This window comes from Aquarana catesbeiana, linkage group LG12, assembly GCF_042186555.1.
Source record: "Aquarana catesbeiana isolate 2022-GZ linkage group LG12, ASM4218655v1, whole genome shotgun sequence".
Classification (NCBI taxonomy): Eukaryota; Metazoa; Chordata; class Amphibia; order Anura; family Ranidae; genus Aquarana; species Aquarana catesbeiana.
Window position 1 is genome coordinate 1,620,559 of NC_133335.1, and position 12,759 is coordinate 1,633,317.

The 12,759-nt window shown below is 50.2% G+C and overlaps 1 protein-coding gene across 3 annotated transcripts in view; it reads left to right on the forward strand.

The window, feature by feature from the left end:
* Nucleotides 1-12,759, forward strand: part of LOC141113799 (rhomboid-related protein 3-like) — a 72,435-nt gene that overhangs the window by 1,707 nt on the left and 57,969 nt on the right. The window contains exon 2 of one of the 3 annotated variants that reach the window (XM_073607089.1): nt 237-260. The exons of the other annotated variants lie outside the window; for them this stretch is intronic. Coding sequence (XP_073463190.1) covers nt 237-260 — 24 coding nt within the window. The remainder of the gene's footprint in view (nt 1-236; nt 261-12,759) is intronic. 3 annotated transcript variants of the gene reach the window in all.

Consider the following 12,759-nt stretch of genomic DNA (forward strand, 5'->3'; position numbering starts at 1 on the left):
CAGTGTAGAGGGACAGTGGTGGGATCACTGTACAGGTAAAGTATAGGGTTTGGTGTAGATGTAGCAGTACAGGGATCAGTGTAGAGGGACAGTGCAGGGATTGATCTCTAGGACCTCTACAGTCAGTGTGGTTCCCTTGCAGCACTGGGTTCGTAGTGATGGTATACAGTTATTTCTGGCGGTGAATTGCTGGGCTGATAAATATGTTTATGTCTCTCCTCTGCTCCTTCACTCAGCACTGGAAATGGCTTTTCCAGCAGGTAAGTACCACCCTCTGTCTGTGTCCATGTCTGTTCCTTCATGTGGAGTGATATTCCTATGGGACAGGGGCCAGATACAGGGATGAGATGAGGAACTGGTACATCTCTGCACAGAAGGTAGAGGCACTAGTACAGCTCTGTGTAGTAGATACATGGAGGGGGTAGAGACACTGGTACAGCTCTGTGTAGTGGATACATGGAGGGGTAGAGACACTGGTACAGCTCTGTGTAGTAGATACATGGAGGGGTAGAGACACTGGTACAGCTCTGTGTAGTGGATACATGGAGGAAGTAGAGAAACTGGTACAGCTCAGTGTAGTGGATACATGGAGAGAGTAGAGACACTGGTACAGCTCTGTGTAGTAGATACATGGAGGGAGTAGAGACACTGGTACAGCTCTGTGTAGTAGATACATGGAGGGAGTAGTGACACTGGTACAGCTCTGTGTAGTAGATACATGGAGGGGTAGAGACACCAGTACAGCTCTGTGTGGTGGATACATGGAGGGAGTAGACTCTGGTACAACTCAGTGTAGTAGATAAATGGTGGGAGTAGTGACACTGGTACAGCTCGGTGTAGTAGGTAAATGGTGGGAGTAGTGACACTGGTACAGCTCTGTGTAGTAGATACATGGAGGGAGTAGAGACACTGGTACAGCTCTGTGTAGTGGATACATGGAGGGAGTAGAGACACTTGTACAGCTCTGTGTATTAGATACATGGGGGGGTTGAGACACTGGTACAGCTCTGTGTAGTAGATACATGGAGGGAGTAGAGACACTGGTACAGCTCTATGTAGTAGATACATGGAGGGGGCAGAGACACCAGTACAGCTCTGTGTATTAGATACATGGAGGGAGTAGAGACACTGGTACAGCTCTGTGTAGTGGATACATGGAGGGAGTAGAGACACTGGTACAGCTCTATGTAGTAGATACATGGATGGAGTAGAGGCACTGGTACAGCTCTGTGTAGTAGATACATGGAGGGAGTAGAGACACTGGTACAGCTCTGTGTAGTAGATACATGGAGGGAGTAGAGACACTGGTACAGCTCTGTGTAGTATATACATGGAGCGAGCAGAGACACCAGTACAGCTCTGTGTAGTGGATACATGGAGGGAGTAGAGACACTGGTACAGCTCTGTGTAGTGGATACATGGAGGGAGTAGAGGCACTGGTACAGCTCTGTGTAGTAGATACATGGATGGAGTAGAGGCACTGGTACAGCTCTGTGTAGTAGATACATGGAGGGGCGGGGTTGGTGAAGGGTCAGGTGAGGCGGTTGGTGACGGGTCAGGTGATGTGGTTGGTGACGGGTCAGGTGATGTGGTTGGTCACGGGTCAGGTGAAGTGGTTGGTGAAGGGTCAGGTGATGTGGTTGGTGACGGGTCAGGTGATGTGGTTGGTGACGGGTCAGGTGAGGCGGTTGGTGACGGGTCAGGTGAGGCGGTTGGTGACGGGTCAGGTGAGGCGGTTGGTGACGGGTCAGGTGATGTGGTTGGTGACGGGTCAGGTGATGTGGTTGGTGACGGGTCAGGTGATGTGGTTGGTGAAGGGTCAGGTGATGTGGTTGGTGAAGGGTCAGGTGATGTGGTTGGTGACGGGTCAGGTGATGTGGTTGGTGACGGGTCAGGTGAGGCGGTTGGTGACGGGTCAGGTGAGGCGGTTGGTGACGGGTCAGGTGATGCAGTTGGTGACGGGTCAAGTGAGGCGGTTGGTGACGGGTCAGGTGAGGCGGTTGGTGACGGGTCAGGTGAGGCGGTTGGTGACGGGTCAGGTGATGTGGTTGGTGACGGGTCAGGTGATGTGGTTGGTGACGGGTCAGGTGATGTGGTTGGTGACGGGTCAGGTGATGTGGTTGGTGAAGGGTCAGGTGATGTGGTTGGTGAAGGGTCAGGTGATGTGGTTGGTGACGGGTCAGGTGATGTGGTTGGTGACGGGTCAGGTGAGGCGGTTGGTGACGGGTCAGGTGATGCGGTTGGTGACGGGTCAAGTGAGGCGGTTGGTGACGGGTCAAGTGAGGCGGTTGGTGACGGGTCAGGTGAGGCGGTTGGTGACGGGTCAGGTGAGTTGGTTGGTGATGGGTCAGGTGAGTTGGTTGGTGACGGGTCAGGTGAGGCGGTTGGTGATGGGTCAGGTGAGGCGGTTGGTGACGGGTCAGGTGAGGCGGTTGGTGACGGGTCAGGTGAAGTGGTTGGTGACGGGTCAGGTGAAGTGGTTGGTGAAGGGTCAGGTGAAGTGGTTGGTGAAGGGTCAGGTGAAGTGGTTGGTGAAGGGTCAGGTGATGTGGTTGGTGAAGGGTCAGGTGAGGCGGTTGGTGATGGGTCAGGTGAGGCGGTTGGTGACGGGTCAGGTGATGTGGTTGGTGACGGGTCAGGTGATGTGGTTGGTGAAGGGTCAGGTGATGTGGTTGGTGAAGGGTCAGGTGAGGCGGTTGGTGAAGGGTCAGGTGAGGCGGTTGGTGACGGGTCAGGTGAAGCGGTTGGTGAAGGGTCAGGTGAAGCGGTTGGTGAAGGGTCAGGTGATGTGGTTGGTGACGGGTCAGGTGATGTGGTTGGTGACGGGTCAGGTGATGTGGTTGGTGAAGGGTCAGGTGATGTGGTTGGTGACGGGTCAGGTGATGCGGTTGGTGACGGGTCAAGTGAGGCGGTTGGTGACGGGTCAGGTGATGTGGTTGGTGACGGGTCAGGTGATGCGGTTGGTGACGGGTCAAGTGAGGCGGTTGGTGAAGGGTCAAGTGAGGCGGTTGGTGAAGGGTCAGGTGATGTGGTTGGTGACGGGTCAGGTGATGCGGTTGGTGACGGGTCAGGTGATGTGGTTGGTGAAGGGTCAGGTGATGTGGTTGGTGACGGGTCAGGTGATGCGGTTGGTGACGGGTCAAGTGAGGCGGTTGGTGACGGGTCAGGTGATGTGGTTGGTGAAGGGTCAGGTGATGTGGTTGGTGAAGGGTCAGGTGATGTGGTTGGTGAAGGGTCAGGTGATGTGGTTGGTGAAGGGTCAGGTGAGGCGGTTGATGAAGGGTCAGGTGATGTGGTTGGTGACGGGTCAGGTGAGGCGGTTGGTGACGGGTCAGGTGAGGCGGTTGGTGACGGGTCAGGTGATGCATTTGGTGACGGGTCAAGTGAGGCGGTTGGTGACGGGTCAGGTGAGTTGGTTGGTGACGGGTCAGGTGAGGCGGTTGGTGACGGGTCAGGTGAGGCGGTTGGTGATGGATAAGGTGAGGCAGTTGGTGACGGGTCAGGTAAAGCGGTTGGTGACAGGTCAAGTGAGGTGGTTGGTGACGGGTCAGGTGAGGCGGTTGGTGAAGGGTCAGGTGAGGCGGTTGGTGAAGGGTCAGGTGAGTTGGTTGGTGATGGGTCAGGTGAGTTGGTTGGTGACGGGTCAGGTGAGTTGGTTGGTGACGGGTCAGGTGAGTTGGTTGGTGACGGGTCAGGTGAGGCGGTTGGTGACGGGTCAGATGAGGCGGTTGGTGATGGATGAGGTGAGGCACTTGGTGACGGGTCAGGTAAAGCGGTTGGTGACGGGTCAGGTGAGGCAGTTGGTGACGGATGAGGTGAGGCAGTTGGTGACGGGTCAGGTGAGGCGGTTGGTGACGGGTCAGGTGAGGTGGTTGGTGACGGGTCACAGTCAGGAATACAGATAATGAGTTTATCCTGGTCATGACTGTCATTGGATGTCGGTGTGGAGGTTGTCTGGTCCGGCACGCCTGACCTCTGTTGTGGAAAATTTGATGAAGAATGTATTGTCATAAGAGTCTCCCAGTGTCTGTCCTCTCGCAGCCCGCTCTAAAGAGCTGACTGGGGCAGACTGACGCTGGTTGAGACCTGTTAGGTAGTGGAAAACTTCCTGTTGTTTGGAGAGAGGTGTTTGCGGAGTGGGGATATGTCCGCCAGCGAAGGGCCCAACAATCGTCTGGGGGAGATTTGTTCACCCTGCAAACACATTATCGGTTTTGTGGATGTGCGCTCTTGTCGCCCCTGTATGCCTGATCAACATATTTGGGGTGCCATGAGCAGACACTTGCAGATAATCTCCCATCCACAAGGAACCGTAGTATTGTATCATGTCCTTATTTGGTAATGTCCTGTGCTTACATCCTGTGTTGTCCATTTCCTGTGAGGTCACAAACTTTGTAGGAGGCGATTGGCTGTTGGAGGCACACCCTCTTGGGACTTCCTGTTGATATGTTAATAAAAGAGCATGCTAGCTAGAGAAAGGCAGAGATGCTGAGATGAGAACGTAAGAATGTGTTGATGTCTGTTTACTGGGGAATGGGGAACCAGAGGGGAGACATACGATCAAAAGGTAAGATGCATTTATATCATTAAGACGGAAATGGGTGCACAAGAGTGTAGTGGAATATCCAGGACACCCCGGGTAACCCCTCACCCTGCACACCCCAGTGTCCGGGATTCTTCACATTCCTCCCCTTGTTGGGTGACGTCTCTTGAGAACCGACACCCGGGACACCCAACACTGCAAGTGCAGTTTACTCTGCCATGGGGCCTACCCTGGCCCCTCCGCCCACAGGGCCTGCTATGCACCCACCACCTACTTGTATACAGTATCTGACAAAAGTAAGTACACCCCTCAGTCACATTTGTGTAAATCTTTTCTTCTATCTTTTCATGTGACAACACTGAAGAAATGACACTTGTCTACAATGTAAAGTAGTGAGTGTACAGCTTGTATAACAGTGTAAATTTGCTGTCCCCTCAAAATAACTCAACACACAGCCATTAATGTCTAAACCACTGGCAACAAAAGTCAGTACACCCCTAAGTGAAAATCTCCAAATTGGGCCCAAAGTGTCAATATTTTGTGTGGCCACCATTATTTTCCAGCACTGCCTTAACCCTCTTGGGCATGGAGGTCACCAGAGCTTCACAGGTTGTCACTGGAGTCCTCTTCCCCTCCTCCATGATGACATCACAGAGCTGGTGGATGTTAGAGACCTTGCGCTCCTCCACCTTCCGTTTGAGGATGTCCCACAGATGATCAATAGGGTTTAGGTCTGGAGACATGCTTGGCCAGTCCATCACTTTTACCCTCAGCTTCTTTAGCAAGGCAGTGGTGGTCTTGGAGGTGTGTTTGGGGTGGTTATCATGTTGGAATACTGCCCTGCGGTCCAGTCTCTGAAGGGAGGGGATCATGCTCTGCTTCAGTATGTCACAGTACATGTTGGCATTCATGGTTCCCTCAATGATCTGTAGCCCCCCAGTGCCGGCAGCACTCATGCAGCCCCAGACCATGACACTCCCACCACCATGCTTGACTGTAGACAAGACACGCTTGTCTTTGTCCTCCTCACCTGGTTGCCCCCACACACGCTTGTCACCATCTGAACCAAATACGTTTATCTTGGTCTCATCAGACCACAGGACATGGTTCCAGTAATCCATGTCCTTAGTCTGCTTGTATTCAGCAAACTGTTTGCGGACTTTCTTGTGCATCATCATTTAGAAGAGGCTTCCTTCTGGGATGACAGCCATGCAGACCAATTTGATGCAGCGTGCGGCGTATGGTCTGATCACTGACAGGCTGACCCCCCCACCCCTACAACCTCTGCAGCAATGCTGGCAGCACTCATACGTCTATTTCCCAAAGACAACCTCTGGATATGACGTTGATCACGTGACCTCAACTTCTTTGGTGGACCATGGCGAGGCCTGTTCTGAGTGGAACCTGTCCTGTTATACCGCTGTATGGTCTTGGCCACCGTGCTTTTCTTTGCCATGAGAAAGAGCTCTCCTTGGGGTAACCGCGCAGGCACGCTCCCGAGTCCTGCATTTGCGTCCATAGGCACAGAATGCCGGGCTTGTCCAATGGATGCGCTGCTATCAATCTATCCAATCAAGAGCCGAGACAATGGCAGAGAGGGTGAGCGTGTCTCCGGTGTGGGAAATACGGGGCTCACGTGAATAAAATGGGGGGTTAAACAGTGACACAAGTCTTTTCACCTTAATGCATAGGATGCACAAGGGTTTACAACCCCTTTAATGGCTGTGTGTTGAGTTATTTTAAGGGGACAGCAAATTTACACTGTTATACAAGCTGTACACTCACTACTTTACATTGTAGACAAGTGTCATTTCTTCAGTGTTGTCACATGAAAAGATAGAAGAAAAGATTTACACAAATGTCACTGAGGGGTGTACTTACTTTTATAAGATACTGTATATATATCCTTTGGTATAAAAGATTGCACTCCATTCCCTGTATTGGGACACACTGTCATCAAATGCTTTGATTTTAATGTTTATTAATGATGAACAAGAAGATGTAGTACAGCCTGACTACAAGTAATGTGCTGACACAGTCATTCTAATGTACCCCAACCCCCCCTCTGTACTTCTATTATACCCCAATCCTCCCTCTGTCTTTCTATTATACCCCAATCCTCCCTCTGTCCTTCTATTATACCCCAATCCCCCCTCTGTCCTTCTATTATACCCCAATCCCCCCCTCTGTCCTTCTATTATACCCCAATCCCCCCTCTGTCCTTCTATAATACCCCAATCCCCCCTCTGTCCTTCTATTATACCCCAATCCTCCCCTCTGTCCTTCTATTATACCCCAATCCCCCCTCTGTCCTTCTATTATACCCCAATCCCTCCTCTGTCCTTCTATTATACCCCAATCCCCCCCTCTGTCCTTCTATTATACCCCAATCCTCCCTCTGTCCTTCTATTATACCCCAATCCTCCCTCTGTCCTTCTATAATACCCCAATCCCCCCTCTGTCCTTCTATTGTACCCCAATCCTCCCTCTGTCCTTCTATTATACCCCAATCCTCCCTCTGTCCTTCTATTATACCCCAATCCTCCCTCTGTCCTTCTATTATACCCCAATCCTCCCTCTGTCCTTCTATTATACCCCAATCCTCCCCTCTGTCCTTCTATTATACCCCAATCCTCCCTCTGTCCTTCTATTATACCCCAATCCTCCCTCTGTCCTTCTATTATACCCCAATCCTCCCCTCTGTCCTTCTATTATACCCCAATCCCCCCTCTGTCCTTCTATTATATCCCAATCCTCCCCTCTGTCCTTCTATTATACCCCAATCCCCCCTCTGTCCTTCTATTATACCCCAATCCTCCCTCTGTCCTTCTATTATACCCCAATCCTCCCTCTGTCCTTCTATTATACCCCAATCCTCCCTCTGTCCTTCTATTATACCCCAATCCTCCCCTCTGTCCTTCTATTATACCCCAATCCTCCCCTCTGTCCTTCTATTATACCCCAATCCCCCCTCTGTCCTTCTATTATACCCCAATCCTCCCTCTGTCCTTCTATTATACCCCAATCCTCCCTCTGTCCTTCTATTATACCCCAATCCTCCCTCTGTCCTTCTATTATACCCCAATCCTCCCTCTGTCCTTCTATTATACCCCAATCCCCCCTCTGTCCTTCTATTATACCCCAATCCCTCCTCTGTCCTTCTATTATACCCCAATCCTCCCCTCTGTCCTTCTATTATACCCCAATCCTCCCTCTGTCCTTCTATTATACCCCAATCCCCCCTCTGTCCTTCTATTATACCCCAATCCCCCCTCTGTCCTTCTATTATACCCCAATCCTCCCCTCTGTCCTTCTATTATACCCCAATCCCCCCCTCTGTCCTATTATACCCCAATCCCCCCCTCTGTCCTATTATACCCCAATCCTCCCCTCTGTCCTTCTATTATACCCCAATCCCTCCTCTGTCCTTCTATTATACCCCAATCCTCCCTCTGTCCTTCTATTATACCCCAATCCTCCCCTCTGTCCTTCTATTATACCCCAATCCTCCCTCTGTCCTTCTATTATACCCCAATCCTCCCTCTGACCTTCTATTATACCTCTGTCCTTCTATTATATCCCAATCCCCCCTCTGTCCTTCTATTATACCCCAATCCCCCCTCTGTCCTTCTATTATACCCCAATCCCCCCCTCTGTCCTATTATACCCCAATCCTCCCCTCTGTCCTTCTATTATACCCCAATCCTCCCCTCTGTCCTTCTATTATACCCCAATCCTCCCTCTGTCCTTCTATTATACCCCATTCCTCCCTCTGTCCTTCTATTATACCCCAATCCTCCCTCTGTCCTTCTATTATACCCCAATCCTCCCTCTGTCCTTCTATTATACCCCAATCCCCCCTCTGTCCTTCTATTATACCCCAATCCCTCCTCTGTCCTTCTATTATACCCCAATCCCTCCTCTGTCCTTCTATTATACCCCAATCCTCCCCTCTGTCCTTCTATTATACCCCAATCCTCCCTCTGTCCTTCTATTATACCCCAATCCTCCCTCTGTCCTTCTATTATACCCCAATCCTCCCTCTGTCCTTCTATTATACCCCAATCCTCCCTCTGTCCTTCTATTATACCCCAATCCCCCCTCTGTCCTTCTATTATACCCCAATCCCTCCTCTGTCCTTCTATTATACCCCAATCCCTCCTCTGTCCTTCTATTATACCCCAATCCTCCCCTCTGTCCTTCTATTATACCCCAATCCTCCCTCTGTCCTTCTATTATACCCCAATCCCCCCTCTGTCCTTCTATTATACCCCAATCCTCCATCTGTCCTTCTATTATACCCCAATCCTCCCCTCTGTCCTTCTATTATACCCCAATCCTCCCTCTGTCCTTCTATTATACCCCAATCCCCCCTCTGTCCTTCTATTATACCCCAATCCTCCCTCTGTCCTTCTATTATACCCCAATCCTCCCTCTGTCCTTCTATTATACCCCAATCCCCCCTCTGTCCTTCTATTATACCCCAATCCTCCCCTCTGTCCTTCTATTATACCCCAATCCCTCCCTCTGTCCTTCTATTATACCCCAATCCCCCCTCTGTCCTTTTATTATACCCCAATCCCCCTCTGTCCTTCTATTATACCCCAATCCCCCCTCTGTCCTTCTATTATACCCCAATCCCTCCTCTGTCCTTCTATTATACCCCAATCCTCCCCTCCCTCCGTCTATTATACCCCAATCCCCCCCTCTGTCCTATTATACCCCAATCCTCCCCTCTGTCCTTCTATTATACCCCAATCCCTCCTCTGTCCTTCTATTATACCCCAATCCTCCCCTCCCTCCGTCTATTATACCCCAATCCCCCCCTCTGTCCTTCTATTATACCCCAATCCTCCCTCTGTCCTTCTATTATACCCCAATCCTCCCCTCTGTCCTTCTATTATACCCCAATCCTCCCTCTGTCCTTCTATTATACCCCAATCCTCCCCTCTGTCCTTCTATTATACCCCAATCCTCCCCTCTGTCCTTCTATTATACCCCAATCCTCCCCTCTGTCCTTCTATTATACCCCAATCCTCCCTCTGTCCTTCTATTATACCCCAATCCTCCCTATGTCCTTCTATTATACCCCAATCCTCCCCTCTGTCCTTCTATTATACCCCAATCCTCCCCTCTGTCCTTCTATTATACCCCAATCCTCCCCTCTGTCCTTCTATTATACCCCAATCCTCCCTATGTCCTTCTATTATACCCCAATCCTCCCTATGTCCTTCTATTATACCCCAATCCTCCCCTCTGTCCTTCTATTATACCCCAATCCTCCCCTCTGTCCTTCTATTATACCCCAATCCTCCCTCTGTCCTTCTATTATACCCCAATCCCCCCTCTGTCCTTCTATTATACCCCAATCCTCCCTCTGTCCTTCTATTATACCCCAATCCCTCCTCTGTCCCTTTGTGGAGAGGAAGAGAAGAAAAGAGTGGAAAAAGAGGGAGAAAAGAGAAGGAGAGAGACGGGGAGGGAGTGGAGGAGAGATGGAGAGATGGGAACTCATGTACCACAAAGGAAACACACATATTATGTGGTTGGTACCCCCCGAGTACACATTCCACCTACAGACATACCAAAGCAGAGTCAGTCTACAGTGTCGCATTTAAAGAGAGATCGCCCCTCATCAGAGAAGACCAACGTCCAAGTTTTGGAGTAGCGTTCCTGTTGGTGATGTGCTGAGAGGACCAGATCCTCCATTTTGTTAATTTTCTCTACTTTTTTGAGCTATAGACCAATGGTCAGATGCTGTGGAGACATGCCTTGGCGGCATCGAGGAGATGCCCTTCTAGAAGAATGGTCAAACATTCCCATAGACACACTCCTAAACCTTGTGGACAGTCTTCCCAGAAGAGTTGAAGCTGTTATAGCTGCAAAGGGTGGGCCAATTCAATATTGAACCCTACGGACTTAGACTGGGATACCATTAAAGTTCATGTGTGTGAAGGCAGGCATCCCAATACTTTTGACGATATAGTGTATTTATGGAGTTATACGAGGAATAGGAAAAATATAAGGATACTGGGAGAGGAGAACCAAGGAGAAGAAGAACAAGGAGATGGAAAGGTTGGATTCCATTGTTTAAATACCCAGGAGGGTTCCCGCATGCATGCTGTGACTTTTTTGTCACTTACATCTGGTGAGTGTGGGGAAACGTGGTGTTCAGAATGCAGCACTGAGAAGCTATTTTAGACACAGAACACTTTATGTACAAATACTATTTATTATGAACTATTGAGCAGTTTTTGGGACTGTAATCTTGTATCGGCATAGGTTTCGGATGTTACATTGAGATATGATGATGGCACATGGTAACATCTGATTATTAGACAGCCTTGTGGTAAATATATGTTACTTTCACTTTTATTTTAGATCTGGAATTAGTTTTATGGGGATGTTCTCCATGGTGCTGGTTTCTGTGTCTGTCAGTAAGAGAAAATATTAATTTTTCACAGATTTTTCCTGTCTGAAATGATGGCAGTAAGATTGGTGTTGCTAAATTGCCTCTCTTATCATTAATATGTTTCTGGTCCTTGGAGCCATTGCTGACTAAAGAAAGAGCTTCTTTCCAACGTAGCAACTCCCATGGTCCTCCAAGATCACAGCAACCTTCCTCCAGGCTGGACTTTATTCTCATTCACTAATTATTAGTTCTGTCCTATTCTGGGAGCTCCTCAGACTATTTTTGGCTCTTCAGTATGTCACAAGCTTCCTTTCAGCGAGGTCCAGCCATGCCCAGTGTGTTCTTTATCTCCACACAGGGGGAATGGTTTCCTAGTTGCACACTCTGCAGTCTCGAAGTTTCCTTGGTGTCAAGTTTGTGGCTGAGGATGCCAGTTTAGTGCCATGTGATTTTCTTTGATCCGGTATAGTTTTTCTCTGGCAAGTTGTGGATATAAGGCCTTTCTAGACACCTGCCTGCTTTTTATTGGATTAAGAGGCCTGAAACCGTGACTAACATCTTCAAACTTTTCCCAACATTTCTCTTGCTTAATCATCCTTACCAGTGGGGAGAGGACCCTGGAGGTGACATGGTGGGGAGAGGATCCTGGAGGTGACATGGTGGGGAGAGGACCCTGGAGGTGACAGAGTGGGGAGAGGACCCTGGAGGTGAAAGAGTGGGTAGAGGACCCTGGAGGTGAAAGAGTGGGTAGAGGACCCTGGAGGTGACATGGTGGGGAAAGGACCCCGGTTATGACAGGGTTGAGAGAGGACCCTGGAGATGATGGGGTGGGGGAGGGGAGGATCCTGGAGGTGACATGGCGGGGGTAGGACCCTGGAGATGACAGAGTGGGGAGAGGACCTTGGAGATGACATGGTGGTTAGAGGATCCTGGAAGTGACATGGTGGGGGGAGGACCCTGGAGATGACAGGGTGGGGGGAGGACCCTGGAGATGACAGGGTGGGGGGTAGGACCCTGGAGATGACAAGGTAGGAAGGGGACCCTAAAGAAGACAGAGTGGGGAAAAGATCCTAAAGGCGACATGGGGAGCAGATCCTGGAATCGACATGGTGGGGGTAGGACTCTGGAGATGACAGAGTGGGGAGGGGTCCTTGGAGGTGACAGGGTGGGGAGAGAACCCTGGAGATGACAGTGTGGGGGTAGGACCCTGGAGATGAAAGGGTGGGGGTAAGATACTTGAGATGATAGAATGGGGAGAGGGCCCTGGGGATGAAAGGCTTGGGAGAAGATCCTAGAAATCAAAGGGTGGGAAGAGGACCCTGGAGGTGACATAGTGGGGAGAGGATGCTGGAGATGACAGGGTGAGGAGGGGACCCTGGAAATGACAGGGTGGGGAGAGGAACCTGGAGATGACAGGGTGGGGAGAGGACTCCGGAGATGACAGGGTTGGAAGAGGACCCCGGAGATGACAGGTTGGGGACAGAACCCTGGAGGTGACAAGGTAGGGGAAGGATCCTGGAGGTTTTAGAGTGGGGAGAGGACCCTGGAAATGACAGGGTGGGGAGAAGAGAATGAAGGGGAATGGTCAGTGCAGGAGTTGCACAGCAAAGGGCGAGCCGACTAATAAAGTATGTTTTTAATATGTGTTGGGATATTCAGTGGGTTTAGCATAGACTCTTTGCACATGTTTGTATATATGCATCTCACATAAACTTATGTATGAGTTTTCCTACTCTGCGCCCTATTCCTGGGTGTCCGCTCTGTGTCTGTCCTGATAATGAGGAGTCGGGAATAATAGTTACAT